Genomic DNA, 14,653 nt, shown 5'->3' on the forward strand with positions numbered 1-14,653 from the left:
GAGGGCTTGAACCACCTCCAACCTGAGAGGCCCCGCAAGAGCAGGCAGCACACTGCAAGCAGAAGACACCTCACAAGGGTCATGGGACATTCTCCAAGGCATACCATTTACTAGGCCACACAGCTACATAAACTTAAAAAGATTGAAAACACATAAAGTATCTTTTTCAGTCACAGGGGAATAAATTCAGAAGCCAACTGCAGAAGGAAAGCTGGAATACTCATGTGGAAGTCAAACAACACTCTAACCAACAGGTCAAGGAGAAATCACAAGAGAGAGAAAATGCCTTGAGATGAATACAAACAAAAAAAACCCCACACCAAGTCTTAATGGGATGCAGCAAAAAGCGGTGCTAAGAGAACACTTTATAGCGGTAGACACGTTAAAAAAGAAACATTTCAAGTCAAACACCTAACTATACACCTTAAGAAGCTAGAAAAAAATGCAAACTAAACCTGAAGCCAGCAGAAGGAAAGAAATACTAGAGACGATAGTGGAGACGAACGGAATAGAGAAAAACCATGAGAAAAAAAAAATCAACAAAACCAAAAATTGGTTCTTTGAAAAGATCAACAAACTAAGACTAATTAGGAAGAAAAGCAGGAAAGACTCAAAATCGGAAATGAAAATGGAAACATGACTACCGACTTCACAGGAATCAAGGGGCTTGTCACAGTACTGTGCACAACCTTATGCCAACACATACACCGGAATATGATTCTGCCACCAGAAGGAATGGAATTCTGGTACATGCAACAACGTGCATAGATCCTGAAAACTAATGACTCCACTTAGAAGAAATATCTAAATTAGACAAGTGGATTAGGACAGAAAGTAGAATAGATCATGAAGGTGAGCGTGGAGAAGGGAAGTTAATGCTTAATGGGTACAAAGTTTCTGTTTGGGGTAACACACAAAAATTTGGAACTAGATAGCGATGGTTGCAGAACAGTGTGAATGGAAGTAATGGCCCTGAATGGTACTCGTAAAAATAGCTATATGGTCATATTTTATATTTACCCTGATTTTTAAAAAATAACATTTGCAAACACCATATTCTGACCCAGGACGGCAGCTACCTTTCTACAGCTTTTTGAAGAGGGAACTTTATGCTTGTCTTGCGGTTTCTGTTGCCCATCAATTACTAAGTTGTAGATTTCAAGGTCAGACTCTGGCCTACTGTGCTGAGGGAAATTGTAAGCAGATCAAAATTTGCAGAAGTAGAAAGGAAAAGGCCCAGGGGGAGATTATTAGGGGGAGATTACTAGCCTCTGGCCAGGCAGGACTGTGCATCCTCAGTTCTCTCGAGGGGCCCAGGGTTGGCCCTTTACCTGGATCAGAATCCTGCCGGGATCCTGGTCTCTGTCTGTTCCTGCTTGTTTCGTATCCAGAGGAAGGATGGGTGAGGCAGCTTTTAAGGCTAGGACTCCACAAGCATTTCTGCTCCCTGTGGCTAGTGTTTGCAGCATTGCTGTAGCTCTGTACAGCTGATTTCCCCCAGAAACATGCTAGCAGGCTCCCCTCTCTCTGCCAGGCCGTCCTGCCAGTGAATTCAGCCCCAGGCAAGTTCACTGTTGATTCGGTGAGACCAAATAATGACAATGGAACAATGGAATGTTCTTGGGGTGAAAGAGTTTATGCCCAACTTCATTTTCAGGGTGGCCCGTAAGCACTAGAGTCCCGTCCACCTCGGGGCAAGAATTCCTGCAGCAAGCCGGTCTCTGCCTCCCTCTTCACCCCGCAACCGTCTCAGTCTCTGTCCTCGGAGCCGCCACCACCCCAGCCTCTGCTCCCCCGCGGCCGTGCAGCCAGAGCGCTGGGCGGAGCTCTTTATATAGGGCAATTATAAGGTATTGCCCACAGGTATGCAGTGGGTGAGCCGACCAGGGCCAGGTGAGGATCCCCACTACAGGAACTCCCATCTTCTCTACACAGGCATGCGTGGCCACTCATCTGGGCCGGGCTCTGATGCATCTGGGTGAGGGCTGATTTGCCAGGATAAGAATGCTAATTCCGGTCAGTGAGAGACCCCCACCCTCTCCCTCTGGCCAAGATGAATCCCAGCCTGTGTGGTTCTGAGGCTCATCAGCTCGGACAGTCACCACTTTACAGACTCGGTCGTTGGTACCGACTTGCCGTCCTGGGTAGCTGAGCTACAGCCCTTCGAGCTTCAAGGCCCTGGGACACTGCGTTCTTCCTCCAAGCCTGTGCTTTGATTATGTTAGGCCGTGGTGGTGGTCTAAACCTTTCCTGTGGGTTTAAAAAGCCTTACCAATGGATACTGAAGGGCGCCGAACAGATGCTGCCCTGAGCTCCCCTAAGCACCCCTGGGCTTCACCACGATGGGAGCTAAATGCTTGACACCTGGCCCGGCCAGGCGCCCCCAGGACCCTGATGGCCTCCAGCTGTGGTTCGGTGAGTGTTTCAGCTTTACCCCCTGGGTACGGCCTGTAAAGGCAAGAGCCAGATGCATTGTGGGGCGACTCTGAGTCCTCATATTTTTGGGCTCCCATTGGCCAAGAGCAGGGACAGTCACCAGTAGAGGCCTGCACAGAAGGGGTCTGTTCCCCTCAGTCTTTGGCAGGCAATCCCCTCGTCACACCTGGGAGTGCTTGACCCAGCTGTGAAGCCCGGGCAGCCACAGCATCGCAGGCCAGCCCGGTGCCCCTGCTCCCCGGTGGATGGGTCTGCCCCGGCTCAGCTGCGCTGTGCGGAGCCGCAGCACTTGACTTTCCAGGCCTGTCTTCCTCTGGCAGGAAAGGGACAGAGAGTGGCTGGCTTCTCCCTGGTGCTGCTGCTTCCCCCCCACATGCAGCAGGACTGCTGCTCAGGACTCCAGAATCTTCTCTCCTCCAAGCCCTTACCACCACCACGTGTGACTGAAGAAGGGCCAAGGGTAGGCAAGAAGCCCCCCAACTTTGTTCTAACCTCTGGCTTTGGAGTCTCTGAATTTGAATCCTTGCTCTGATGACCTGGGGCACATGAACCCCTTTCAAGGCCTGTTTCCCTGTAAATGTCTACAATCGTCTAAAATGGGGGTGTTCACAGTGCCCACCTTATGCAGCAGCAGTGAGGCCAGGCTGGTTAAGCTCTTGGCACTGTGCCCAGGCCCAGACTCCCAGAAGCGGGAATGGCCCTGCCTCTGACCTCTGCCTCCCGCCCCCAACTCTGCCAGAGCCATCAGGTGCTGCCCAGGGGCCCCTGTCTGGCAGGGCACCCAATGCCCAGTCCCCTTGGCCCTTTGTCCCTGACCTTCCACTGTAATGCTTTATTCTCTCTTGGACTTGGAGCAGCTGGAAGCAGAACCTGTTTCTCTTCCCAGGCCGGTTCCCTGGTCACAACACAGATGTCACTCCTGCACTCAAGAGAACTTGGGTGTGGCTGGGCTCCACTGGTCCACGTGCAGAGCCCAGCCCTGCCTCGGGTGGAGCCCAGCCCTCCCAGCCGGCAGCCTGGTGCAGGGAGCTGCACCTGAGCCCCGCCCAGGTGCCCTCCACTTCGTGAACCCTGTTTCCTCCTCTCTAAAGTGAGGATGGTTCTGTCCGCCTCCTGGAGCTTGAGCACTGAAGGGGCCCTGTGGAGACATGCTGAGCCCCGTGCCTGGGGCTGTGATGGAGCTGAGGGCCCTCCTTCCTCAGCTGGGAGCAAAGAAAAGACACTAGACAGAGAGAGATTAGGCTTTATTCCGGAGGGCGAGTGGTGCTCAGCCTGTGGCCTCTTGGGGCCATGGACATTAGAAGCCAATTACTGCGGGCATCTGAGCCCCCTCAGGGTTCTCTGTGGGGGGTGCCGGGAGAGATTCAGGGTCCTGGGCCTGGGGCGAGGGGGCAGCTGCAGAGTCCTCGGTGGGGGGCACGGGGGCGGCCTCGGGGTCCTGGGCGGGGGGTGCGGGGGCGGCCTCGGGGTCCGCGGCGGGGGGCGCGGGGGCGGCCTCGGAGTCCTCGGCCGGGGGCGCGGGGGCGGCCTCGGGGTCCTGGGCCGGGGGCGCGGGGGCGGCCTCGGGGTCCTCGGCTGGGGGTGCGGGGGCGGCCTCGGGGTCCTGGGCGGGGGGCGTGGGGGCAGCCCCCTCCCCAGCCACCGTTGGCAGTGCCTGGTAGGTCAGCGTCCAGTAGCGCAGATAGTTGGTCCTCAAGTTCTGCTTCATGGAGTTGCCGTCCATCTTCTTGTTGATCTCCAGATAGTTGCCGCTTTCCGTGGTATAGGGATCCCAGTGTGTGGGCACAGCCGAGTGGCCCATGTTGGGGTCTCTGCAGAGTGAGGAAAGGGCGGGTTCATGGGAGGCTGGAGACCCATGTCCCTGGCCCAGCTCAGTCCTGGCTTGCCTGGCAGTGCCCTGCCCTCTGCACTGACCAGAACCATCAGGGTACTGCCCTGTGTCCTAGGATATGTGGAGCCCCAGGAAGTGCGCATCCTGGGGCCCAGCCAGTAGCTCTGTCCCCACATGCAGAAGGGGAGCCAAGGCTCCGGGAGGCTGGGTGTGGGGAACGGGCCTGCAGGCTCCGGTGGCAGGAGGACCTGGCTTCGTCCCTCCCCTGCCTTACCCAGTCCTGGCGAAGTTGGTCCAGTAGGCGATCATGGCCTTGGAGACAGTCCTGTCCTGGAGCCGGTAGCCCAGGGGGGTGGCAAAAGGCTTCCCAAAGACGTACTGAATTTCATCTGCGTGGTCCGCACCCACCCACTTGGGGTAGATGGGCATCCGCGAGGGTTGGGAGAACAGGTAGGTGTAGGTCTTGGCACTCCTGGGGAGGGGAGAGACCACCCGGGCTGGCAGGTTGCCCGCCTGGAGCCACCCGGCCCAGAGATGGGCCCACCAGGGGCCGGGGAAGGCCTGGGAATCCCCATGAGACTCATGAAGAAACGGAGCCTGACACCAGGGGATGGAAATCTGTGGGCCACATTCATGGTTTCGTGGTTCTGTGATTTCTACTGTATTGATATTTCACCTCCACAGAATATATTGAGTCACCTTCCTCCCATAATTCAGTCTCAAGAAAGATTGCTTTTTTTCTCTGCAAGTGAATCTGTGTTCTTAATGTGACGGGACCAGGTATACGCCCTGGGATGTCTCTCTTTCTGCTCTGAACGGCAGGAAGCTCACAGCTAAACATAGGGCTTAGCAGCTGCAAAGCTTTCATCCTGGACTTAGACATGATTTGATCTTCCTCCTTTTTAAATATGATTATATGGAGGTTTTTAATGTAGCCACAGGCTTAAGTTATTTTGAAAGTTGGCAAAGTTGATACCCGCGACGGAGACTCATGCGGTGTTTTCTCTAACACAGATCAGGGTGTGGAAGGTAGGGCCAAGCTCTCCTCAGTAGGGCAGAGGGTCACAGGGGGGCTTTACAAAGACCTCTCCATAAAAGGAGAGGTGGGGAGGTGAGGAGGGGCCTCTAAAGTCTCGCAGGGCAAAGCGGACAGTGCAGACGAGGCGGGGGTGGCCCCGAGCACACGGCTGCACCAGGCCCCCCGGACACTGTGAGCCACTGCAGGGGAGGCCTCGGCGGGAAGGGGCATACTCCCAGGTGGGTCTCCCCAGGCAGCCTCCCCTGCCCAGGTCCTCACTTGGCGTTGGCTCTGTGCTGGGCCAGGGCGATCTCTGTGGGCACCAGGAAAAGGATGTCAGTCTCAAGGTCCACCACGGTCTTCTTCCTGGTCTCCTGGGACGGGTCTTGGGCCCAGGGCTCCGTGTAGATGTCAAAGGTGGTGTTGGCGCCCATGATCCCCTTGGTAATGGTGAGCCCGCTGACCATCTTGTAGAAGTCCTCCCTGTGGGGACGGTGTCAGCACTGGACCCTCCACCCAGTGCCAGCAGGAGGGTGTCCTCACCCCCAGCCAGCTGAGGTCATTGGTGGCCACCCCAACATGGTGCCGACAGCCCCACTCCACTGAGGACTCCCTGGGCCCTGCACCCGTGCTTACTCTGTGACGACCTGTTTGTCCTTGTTGATGGCTGGCATGTCAATGCCGGCAAAGATGTGGCCATCCATGTTGTTAGTGCCCGCTATGTAATCGATGTCGGCGGTGTTGGCATACAGGGTGACGGGGTCGTTGGGGATGAAGTCTCCGTCAACAACAGGGAGGAAGCCCAGGTAGTGCAGTATGGGGTCTAGATGACAGGGCAGCAGGGTCTCGCACTCCCATCACTCTCAGCCTCCGGGGCAGCAGCTGACCCACCCCGACGAGGCCATGGGGGAGACCTGCCTGCTTGGATCTAGACCCTCTCCAGTTGGGAAAATCAAAACTGTCTCCAGACTGCCACCTGCTCCCTGGGGGCAAAACTGCCCGGGCTGAGTGCCCCTGGTCTAGCAGCTGCCCTCTCGCAGCGGCGGGCTCCCCCTCCTCTCCCTGCCTTACTTGCTGGGCCGGAATCAGGAAGAAGGGAGACCCAGAAGTAACTAGTGGGCCAATGGAGAGAGGTGCCCCTCGGGGCTGTGTACTAGTCGTTTGCCCGGAAGAACCGCGGAGCTGGCTCTGGCCAGGTGGCGGCCCAGCCCACATCTTCCCTCCAGTTCAGCACGCAGGGAAACAGCTGGCTTGCACTGGGGGCCGTGCTGTTTGCTTTGGTTTCGTCTTGTCTTGCCTATAGCAGTGACCGGCTAGTGCACATGAGGCCAAGATGCAAATGATGAGGTCTTGCGAGCAAGAGGGAGGCCCAGCCCACTGGGTCAATGGCACAGACACTCAGGCCTTTGCTGAGAGCATCCCCCTAGCCTTCCTGGGGTACAGAGATGCAGAGCCAGGAGGGCGAAATGCTGCAGCAAGTGTTGAGTGTTTGTTGAATGAATGAGTGAAAAAAAGAATGAATGATCACCTAGTACAAAGATTCTTGGCCTGGGGTCCATGAATCTCCTTGAAATCATGTGCAAACAACTGCGTATATATGCACTGGTGGGGGCTCATCAGTTTCTCAAAGGGGTCCTGACCCGTGGAGGATGAGCGGGAAGAATGGCCCTCCTCCTTGACCTGCAGCCAGGGCCGCTGAGGTCTGCCAGGATGGCAGGGGCAGTGAGCTGCCTAGGGATGCCAGCAAGCAGGTGACAGAACCAGGCCTGAGACCTGGCGTTTCCCTCTTCTCCAGAAGCCCAGCCCGCCCCCACATGGAGCCCCCATGCCTCCACCCAGCTGCCCCAACTCACACTCCATGCCTGCCAGTGGCATCTTATAGGCCAGCGTCACGGCACGGGGGTCGGTAACCTTCAGACATCCGGCCATCCTGGCAGTATCGTCTGTGGGGCAGCCCACCTTCTCGGCGATCTGGGGTGGGGGTGCAGGCAGATGAGGTCGGCACTCTGGGCACAGGTGGCACCCAGGACCCGACCCCGCCCACTGCAGCTCCTCCTTACCCTTTTGGCCCAGAAGAGGGGGTTCTTCTGGATGGCCCAGGGGCACAGCGCCACACCACTCTGGCTGATGGCTCGCCGGATGAGGCCTTTGTTTTGGGGAGAGAGGGTCTGCAACACACAGAGATCCTGTCATCAAAGCCCCATCTGCCCACCTCGAGCTCAGGTGAGGACCCACCAGATGTCAGTTCCAGCCCTGCTCCTCCCTGTCCCCTTTGGCCCCCTCCCACACCCTTGAGGGCAGGTCTCCCCCCCCACTTGGGTCCCCAGACCTGTAGAGAGACGCTGGCGCCTCCGGCTGATTCCCCAAATATTGTGATGTTGTTGGGGTCCCCCCCGAAGGCTGCAATGTTCCTCTTCACCCATGCGATGGCCATGTGCTGATCCCAAAGGCCATAGTTACCTGGGGGTGCGCAGGAGGAGGGGCTCCGTCAGGGACCCTCTGCCCAGGCTGGGGCTGCTAGGGGCTTGGTCCACACAAGGCGCGCAGGCCACATGGGTGGGATGAGAATGTCCTTGGCTGCTTGGACACCTGGCCGGGCCCCAGGATGGCAAGTGGAGGGTTCCCTGGGGGGCTGCTACAGGGTGGGGGGTGGGGCAGGAGGCAGGCGGCTCATCTCCATCCCTCCCTCCCACAGTCCTCTTGTCTGTGCTGTGGCCTCTGTCTGGGTCTCTGGTGGGCTGGTAGCCCTATTCCTTTGCTACAGCTGCCAAGGGGCTCCTGCCTCTCATGGTCTGTCTCTGGCTTTCTGGCTCTGCAAATAAGATTCTGGGCCTTTCCGGGGGGCTGACTGGGAAGTTGTCTGGGGCCCAGGGGCACTGAGGGGATCCCCACTGGGCTCAGAGCTCGCGGGGTTGGACACATTAGCTCCCAACAGACCTGGCAGGTTGGAGTCCCCAGTGCTGAGGAAGCCCAGGGGGCCGACACGGTAGTTGAAGGTGACCACAATAACGTTGCCCCGCGTAGCAATCTCCTCCCCATCGTACAGATAATTTTTGAGAAAGTTGGCCCCGTGGCCAGCCCCCATGAGGAAGGCACCTCCGTAGATCCAGATCATGACGGGCAGGTCCCTGGAGACTGAGGCAGGACGGAGCAGGTTTGGTGACCCCAGAGGCCCACTTCCTTCCCACCTCCCCACCCTCTGATTTCAGGAAAGTTCAGCTCTGGACCCCCGGCCACACCCGAGGGCAGGGCCGGGAGGGGCTTCCTGCAAGCCGGAGTGCCAGGGGCAGGGGGCATTGGGAGAGGAGCAGACCTTGCTTCCTGCCCTGGGGCACCCAGATGTTGAGGTACAGGCAGTCCTCCTTCCCATACGTGCTATCCTGGGTGATAGTGGCCTGCAGGCATCGCTTCTTGAAGTCCTTGGCCTTCAGGGTCCCTGTGGGCGGCCAGAGGGGTGGGTGTGAGGAGGGCGGCCCCTGACCAACCTGGCCATGGGCCTGGCCAGTGCCACCTGCTCCTACCTTGCCAGCCAGGGTGTCGCTGGGGTTTCTCCAGGGCCTTGGGGGCGGCAGCGAAGGGGATGCCCTTGAAGATGTCGACATAGTCGCCAAAGAGGCCGAGCTTCTTGTTGACACCTTCCACGAAGCCGCCCTCCGTGTACACGGCGCCCAGCTGGAGTGAGAGGCGGGCAGATTCAGGAGGCTCAGCTAGTCCGCCAGGCCAGCCCCTGGGGTGCCCAGAGCCTCCCGGACACAGCCTCAGGAGGGCCAATGTGCTCTTGAGACCAAGACCCTGCCACTTGCCCACGTTGCTGGGGGAGCGGCTCACTGGGGTCCTGCCTCCTCAGTCTCAGAGGAAACTGCTTCAGCCAGTGTGTGCCCACTCAGGAAGTCTTCCCAGAGGCTGGGAGAGGTGGGGTGGAGGTCTGGATTCGGGCCCATGGGCCTCAGTTTCCCCATCTGTCAGATGGGCACTGACAGTGTCTCCCTCCCTCTCTGCTTATCCAGCCGCCAGCAGTGTGGACACTCTGGGCACACTGAATGTTTCATGCCCGACCATGAGCCCCCTGCGCCCGGCACTCTTCTTTCTCCTCGCTTTCTGCCCGACCATGGGGTTGGGCTGGCCTGGAGCTGGTGGCCCAGTGCCAAGTCCTCACAGTCCCTGGGTTCCCTGCTGGGAAAAACCCCTGCCCCCACCCGCCCAGGGCGCTCGTGTGGGTCCCGGCCTCCTGGCTCTGCCCTGTGCTGGGTTCCAGAGGGGCAGGGGCACGGCAGCCCCACTCCCCAGGCCCAGCTGGAATCCCAGCCACCCTGAAGGTCTGGGCTACCGGGATGAGGAGGGCTGCAAGTGGAGAGAGGCGGGGGCCAGAAGCAGCAGCTGCCAGGTGCCTCGGGTGGGTCAGGGGCCCTGGGCAGGCGCAGGCCTGGCTCGCTCTCTCTCTCTCTCTCTCTCTCTCTCTCTCTCTCTCTCCCTCCCTCTCCCTCTCCCCCCCAGGGTGAGCCAGCTTGTTTTAGGTCTCCAGGCATTTTTCCTGATCAGCCTCCAGGCTGCTGGGAGGGGGCAGAGGGCCAGCCGGGTCAGCGCCTGGGGGACTAGGAAGTCACCTCTCAGAAGTGTCTCTGTGTGATGAGATTGGCCTCAGGGGCGGGGGGAGGGCACGGGGACCCTGGCCATCCTGGCAGCGTGGGCAGGGGTGGTACTGCCTGCTGGAGGAGCACAGAGGAAACCCTGTCCTTCAGCTCCCAGAAAAGACTCCCCTGGCGAAAGAGCGTATCCTCCTCTCAGGGCGCAGAAGGGGCCCAGTACCCGTGCCTGAACCTCCAGGGGTAGCAGGGGTGTGAAGGGCAGGGCTGAGAGAGCAGGATGAGGGGTGGAGCGGCAGCGTGTGGGGGGCTGGGTGGCAGGGGGCCCAGGGCCCTACTCCAGCGTGTGCGGGTGGTCAGGGCTTCTGTCCTGGAGGCACTTACCCCGCCTTGTTAGGGAGGGTAGATGTTATAGACACCCCAGGAGGCCTCCTGACTCCCCCACCCTGGAGGGGGACCTGCCACTCCTGTGCAGGTGGGCGTTGACTCCTCTCATGGCCCATGGAGGCTAGGTTGGGAGCCAGACCCTGGGGTTGGACTAGACTGGGCTCCAGATTTCTGTTCAGCCACTGGTGGCTGTGTGATGTTGGCCAAATTGCTTGTCTGCTCTGGGCCCATCTCCTCTTCTGTGTAAAGGGGACAACATCTACATCTCTGGTGAGAGGAAGGAGCTAGGGGGGTGTTATAGGTCAGGTTGCCAGACTCCACAAGTGCTTGAGGATGCCCAGTTACATTTGGATTTCAAATAAACAATGAATTTTTCTTAGTGTTGGTATGTCCCAAATATTGCATGGGATATACTTACATCAAAAATTATTCATGCTTTCTATGAAATCAGATTTAACTGGGCACTGTTTTATCTGGCAGCCTTAGTCATCATATGATGAGAAAATGCCCAGCACACAGAATGGGTACCCAGACATGCTGTTTTGACTGTTGTTAGGTTCCCTGTCTCAGGCTGGCTCTCTCTACTGGTGACTCTGTCTGTCTGTCTGTCTTCCTTGGCTAGGTCCTGTCCCTCCAGTTCCTGGACCTGGTTTAGGGGCCTCTGCCCTAGCCCCCACCCCTCTGCTGGGCTTTCCCTTACCTGGGCCGCACTTGCTGCCGCCAAGAAGCAGGTAAGGCTCAAGACCAGCTCCAGGCGCCCCATGCTGTGTGCCTGCCTCTGCGTGGCCCTCTCTCTGGCCTGCGGTTATTTATGGGGCAGCCAGGAGCCTGCCTGGGTTGGCAGCTGCCTGCTGAGTGTCCTTTTCCCCCTCACCTGCTTCTGCCCCTTCCTCCAGGCTGGCTGCACTCCAGGCAGTATACCCTGCTGTTTCCAAATGGGCTCAGGCTGGCCAAGGTTGAGCATGTGTGGGCGTGTGCATGCACACACGTGCGCACACACACACGTGCAGGGATGTTCCATCTTTCCCAGGGCCAGCTGACCCTGGTGCCCTGGTCCCACAGTGCACCTGTGCAGGTTACTGCCTACCTGGGAACAGAGGCAGATGGCCCAGGGTGGGGGCTGCAAGGGCTGGGGCTTGGCTGGGTGCAGGGTGTCCTGCATTCTGGCTCATTTATTTACGAGGGCTGGGTTCATCTTCAGAGTAATGGGCTTGCTTCATCTCCATGCCCTGCCTGCCCCCTGAGCTCAACAGAGGGAGTTTGTAGGGCACCTGGCATGTGACTTCTGGGTCAGAGATGACTGTGAGCTGCTGGGCAGCTAGTGCAGCTGACCCTTGTTCCCAAGGGCTCACTGGGGGGTGCAGTCTGAGCTAGATGTGGGGACCCAGAGCAACACAGGCGATCCTGCCCTCAGGGTGCCCGGGAGACCTCACCCTCAGCATGACAAGTCCTGGGACACAGGGGAGGTGGGGAAAGGGGGCTCCAGCCTGGCCTTGAGGGCTTCGCTAAGGGAAAGGAGAGGAGGGCTTTCTGGGCACAGTATTAGGCAAGCAGAGACCCAGGCCGAGAGAGCGCGCAGACGGAGCACGGAGGTGTGAGACATAGCAAAAGGCCACTGCTCCTTTCTGTGCATGTGTGTTACCGTGGTAACCAGAGAAGGTGGTTTATAAGGGAAAACCACACGGACAAAGCCTAAAGACTGCGCCTTTGAGCTCAGCCACGTCCCAGGTTGCCTCTCACAGGAGACTCATGTTCTACCGCACAGCCCACTGCAGTGATGGGGACACGTTCAGGAGCCAGGGGACAGCCAGAGCTCTTGCAGGCCAACAGCCCCTCGGACAGGGCCCTGCAGCCCCTTTGTTGTCCAGGAACCAGTGCCTCTAACACAGGACACAGCCCCGCTCCGACTGTCACCAAGACCCGCACGGATCTACTGATACACATCTGCCTGTCCTTCTGCTTGCCTGATTCAGTGCTGGATTTTTTTGTGATGCAGGGGTGGATGGAGAGAGGCTGCAGAAACTAGGAGGGAGGGGCAGTGGGCGGTGGGAGGGAGGAGTTAGACACTGGGAAGGAGCGGTCCAGCAGGCGGGGTGGGCCCTTGTGGCTGTAGTCGGGTACAAAGGGTTTGAAGATGGGGATTGCCCCCCCCATCAAGGAAATGCATTGGTCCACTCACACCTTTGCCTGGTTATTCCACTTCTGAGAACCTGTTCCAAAGGAAGTAATTCTGAATCTGGGGGAGGAGGAACCCTGTGGGCTCAAGGTATTCCAAAGGGTGTTATTTATAGAAGCTCAGGAGGCAAGGGGCAGTGGGGGGAGGCAGAGGAGAGGGAGAAGGAGCCAGGCATTTCAACAATAGGGGGCGGTGACTCATTTAACCACCGGCTCCACATGGGCCCGCACAGAGCAGGTGATCTCTAAACACTGGGCAAGCATTCCCAGAAATATCCAGAAGAAACTAAGGCTTTCCATTCAATAGAAAAACCACCAGCTGGCTCCCTGGCAACATTTGTCAAACACGTCCATTGTTTGATCCTTTGGAGAGCTGACTTTTAAGGACATTAACTTCAGCCAAAAAAAGATTTGGCCAGCATCTGCGGTCTGACAAAGATCCTGTCCTTGACCGGTCTCTTCCCAGGCTCCCCTGAACCCTACTGGCTGTCTCTGCATCATTCAGTTTTTGCAAGAACCCTAAGTTGGTTTAACCAGAATCCTCCACCCTCATGGGACGACCCTCCAAGAATCCTGTTGGGTTTGTAGGCCTGGGCCCCCTCCCCCTGATGTTTCCTCCTGCAGATTTTCCGTCCAGGGGCCCCCTGCTCCTCAGCTGTAAGTCCCCACATGCCGGGCCTGAGGTCAGGCCTATACTGAAACCTCTTTTCCCCTGCTGCAGTAATCGTAAATAAGATCTGCTTATTTTTACTGCTCTGACAACTGTCTAGCTCTGGCTTTCTTTGAGAGACCTCCTCCGAGAGCCCTGAGTCCCAGCCCTGGGCGGGGGCTGGTCTGTGTGCCCGGCCGCTGGGCCCCGTGGGCTGTGGGGTCCGCAAAGCCTCAGCCTCGGCGGCTGCTCTTCCGCTCAGGCAACCTCCTGACTCCCTCACTCCCACAAAAGAGCATCGGGAAAATCAGACAAAACTCGGAGCAGTGTGGTTGTTACATGTCAAGGGCACTACGGTAATTTGGTGGAGATAATGTAATCCAGAAGTCTGAACTCAGAGAGTCGAGTCCTGGTCCATGGACCTGTTTGGAAGTTCCAGACTATAGGAGCCTGGATACCCCTGAAATTGGATGCACATATTCGTGGGGATGCATATTTTTCTGAGGGAAGATTCCATGGCTATCACTGGATGCTTGCAGCATATATGACCTTCCGTAAGATCTAGGATGGAAGTGTCAAAAGTTCTGAATTGATATAATTGACAAAATAGAAAACTAACCAGTTGATTTAATGACACACACAGCTTAAAAAGCTTATTCCGGGCTGGAGCGCATTCTGTGAGGGCAAATGCACCCGTGTCAACATCATGCGAGGCAGACACTGACACAGGCCCTACCCTGACGCTGCCACACGACAGCTGGGTGGCCCGGCCACGTTCCTTTACCTCTGAGCCTCCCCATTGTCACCTTTGTTCAGGGCGCTGGGTGCCGTAAGTCTAAGTAAGTATCTGGGTCTATGGCTCTTATACTTTACAAGGTGCTTTGAGGGGAACATTTGTTATTTGTTTTTAGGCAGAGAAGCATCCATGTAAAAATTGTAGGGAAACTGTTTACCAGCAGATGGTCTGACCACAGGGAAAAGAGTTACTCCAAGTGGCTTGGAGGCAGGACTGTATATCCACTGCAAGATTTTTTTTTTAAATCAAGGTATCATTGACATACACTCTTACGAAGGTTTCACGTGAAAACCATTGTGGTTACTACATTTCCCCCATATCAAGTCCCCCCATACCCCATTGCAGTCACTGTCCATCAGTGTAGTAAGATGCCATAGTCACTACTTCTCTGAGCTACACTGTCTTCCCCATGACCCCCCCACACCATGTGTGCCAGTCATGATACCCCACAATCCCCTTCTCCCTCCCTTTTCACCCTCCCTCCCCCACCCCTCCCCTTTGGTGACCACTAGTCCCCTTATTGGAGTCTGTGCGTCTGCTGCTGTTTCGTTCCTTCAGTTTTGCTTTGTTCTTATGCTCCACAAATGAGGGAAATCATTTGGAACTTGTCTTTCTCCGCCTGGCTTATTTCACTGAACATAATACCCTCCATCTCCATCCACGTTGTTGCAAATGGTAGGATTTTTTTTTTCTTCTCATGGCTGAATAGTATTCCATTGTGTATATATGTACCACATCTTTATCCATTCATCTACTGATGGACACTTAGGTTGCTTCC

General features: G+C 57.0%; 1 protein-coding gene and 1 long non-coding RNA gene across 2 annotated transcripts; one reads left to right on the plus strand and one right to left on the minus strand.

The window, feature by feature from the left end:
- The first annotated feature begins 1,884 nt into the window (after window positions 1-1,884).
- LOC118970442 (uncharacterized) lies at window positions 1,885-3,883 on the plus strand. The gene is made up of 3 exons (XR_005058405.2): window positions 1,885-2,415; window positions 2,757-2,896; window positions 3,323-3,883. It is a non-coding gene; the product is annotated as an uncharacterized lncRNA (long non-coding RNA).
- Window positions 3,884-3,910: 27 nt separating this feature from the next.
- Window positions 3,911-11,151, minus strand: CEL (carboxyl ester lipase; the record flags this gene model as incomplete). Its single annotated transcript, XM_037007818.2, has 11 exons — window positions 10,956-11,151; window positions 8,807-8,957; window positions 8,599-8,721; window positions 8,223-8,420; window positions 7,615-7,745; window positions 7,346-7,453; window positions 7,139-7,256; window positions 5,922-6,108; window positions 5,565-5,768; window positions 4,542-4,739; window positions 3,911-4,247 (listed from the first exon to the last, which is right to left on the minus strand). Coding segments are annotated over exons 1-11 (1,818 nt in total), but the record flags the coding sequence as incomplete, so codon positions are not given.
- Window positions 11,152-14,653: the final 3,502 nt, after the last annotated feature.

This window comes from Manis javanica, chromosome 2 (assembly GCF_040802235.1).
Source record: "Manis javanica isolate MJ-LG chromosome 2, MJ_LKY, whole genome shotgun sequence".
Lineage (NCBI taxonomy): Eukaryota > Metazoa > Chordata > Mammalia > Pholidota > Manidae > Manis > Manis javanica.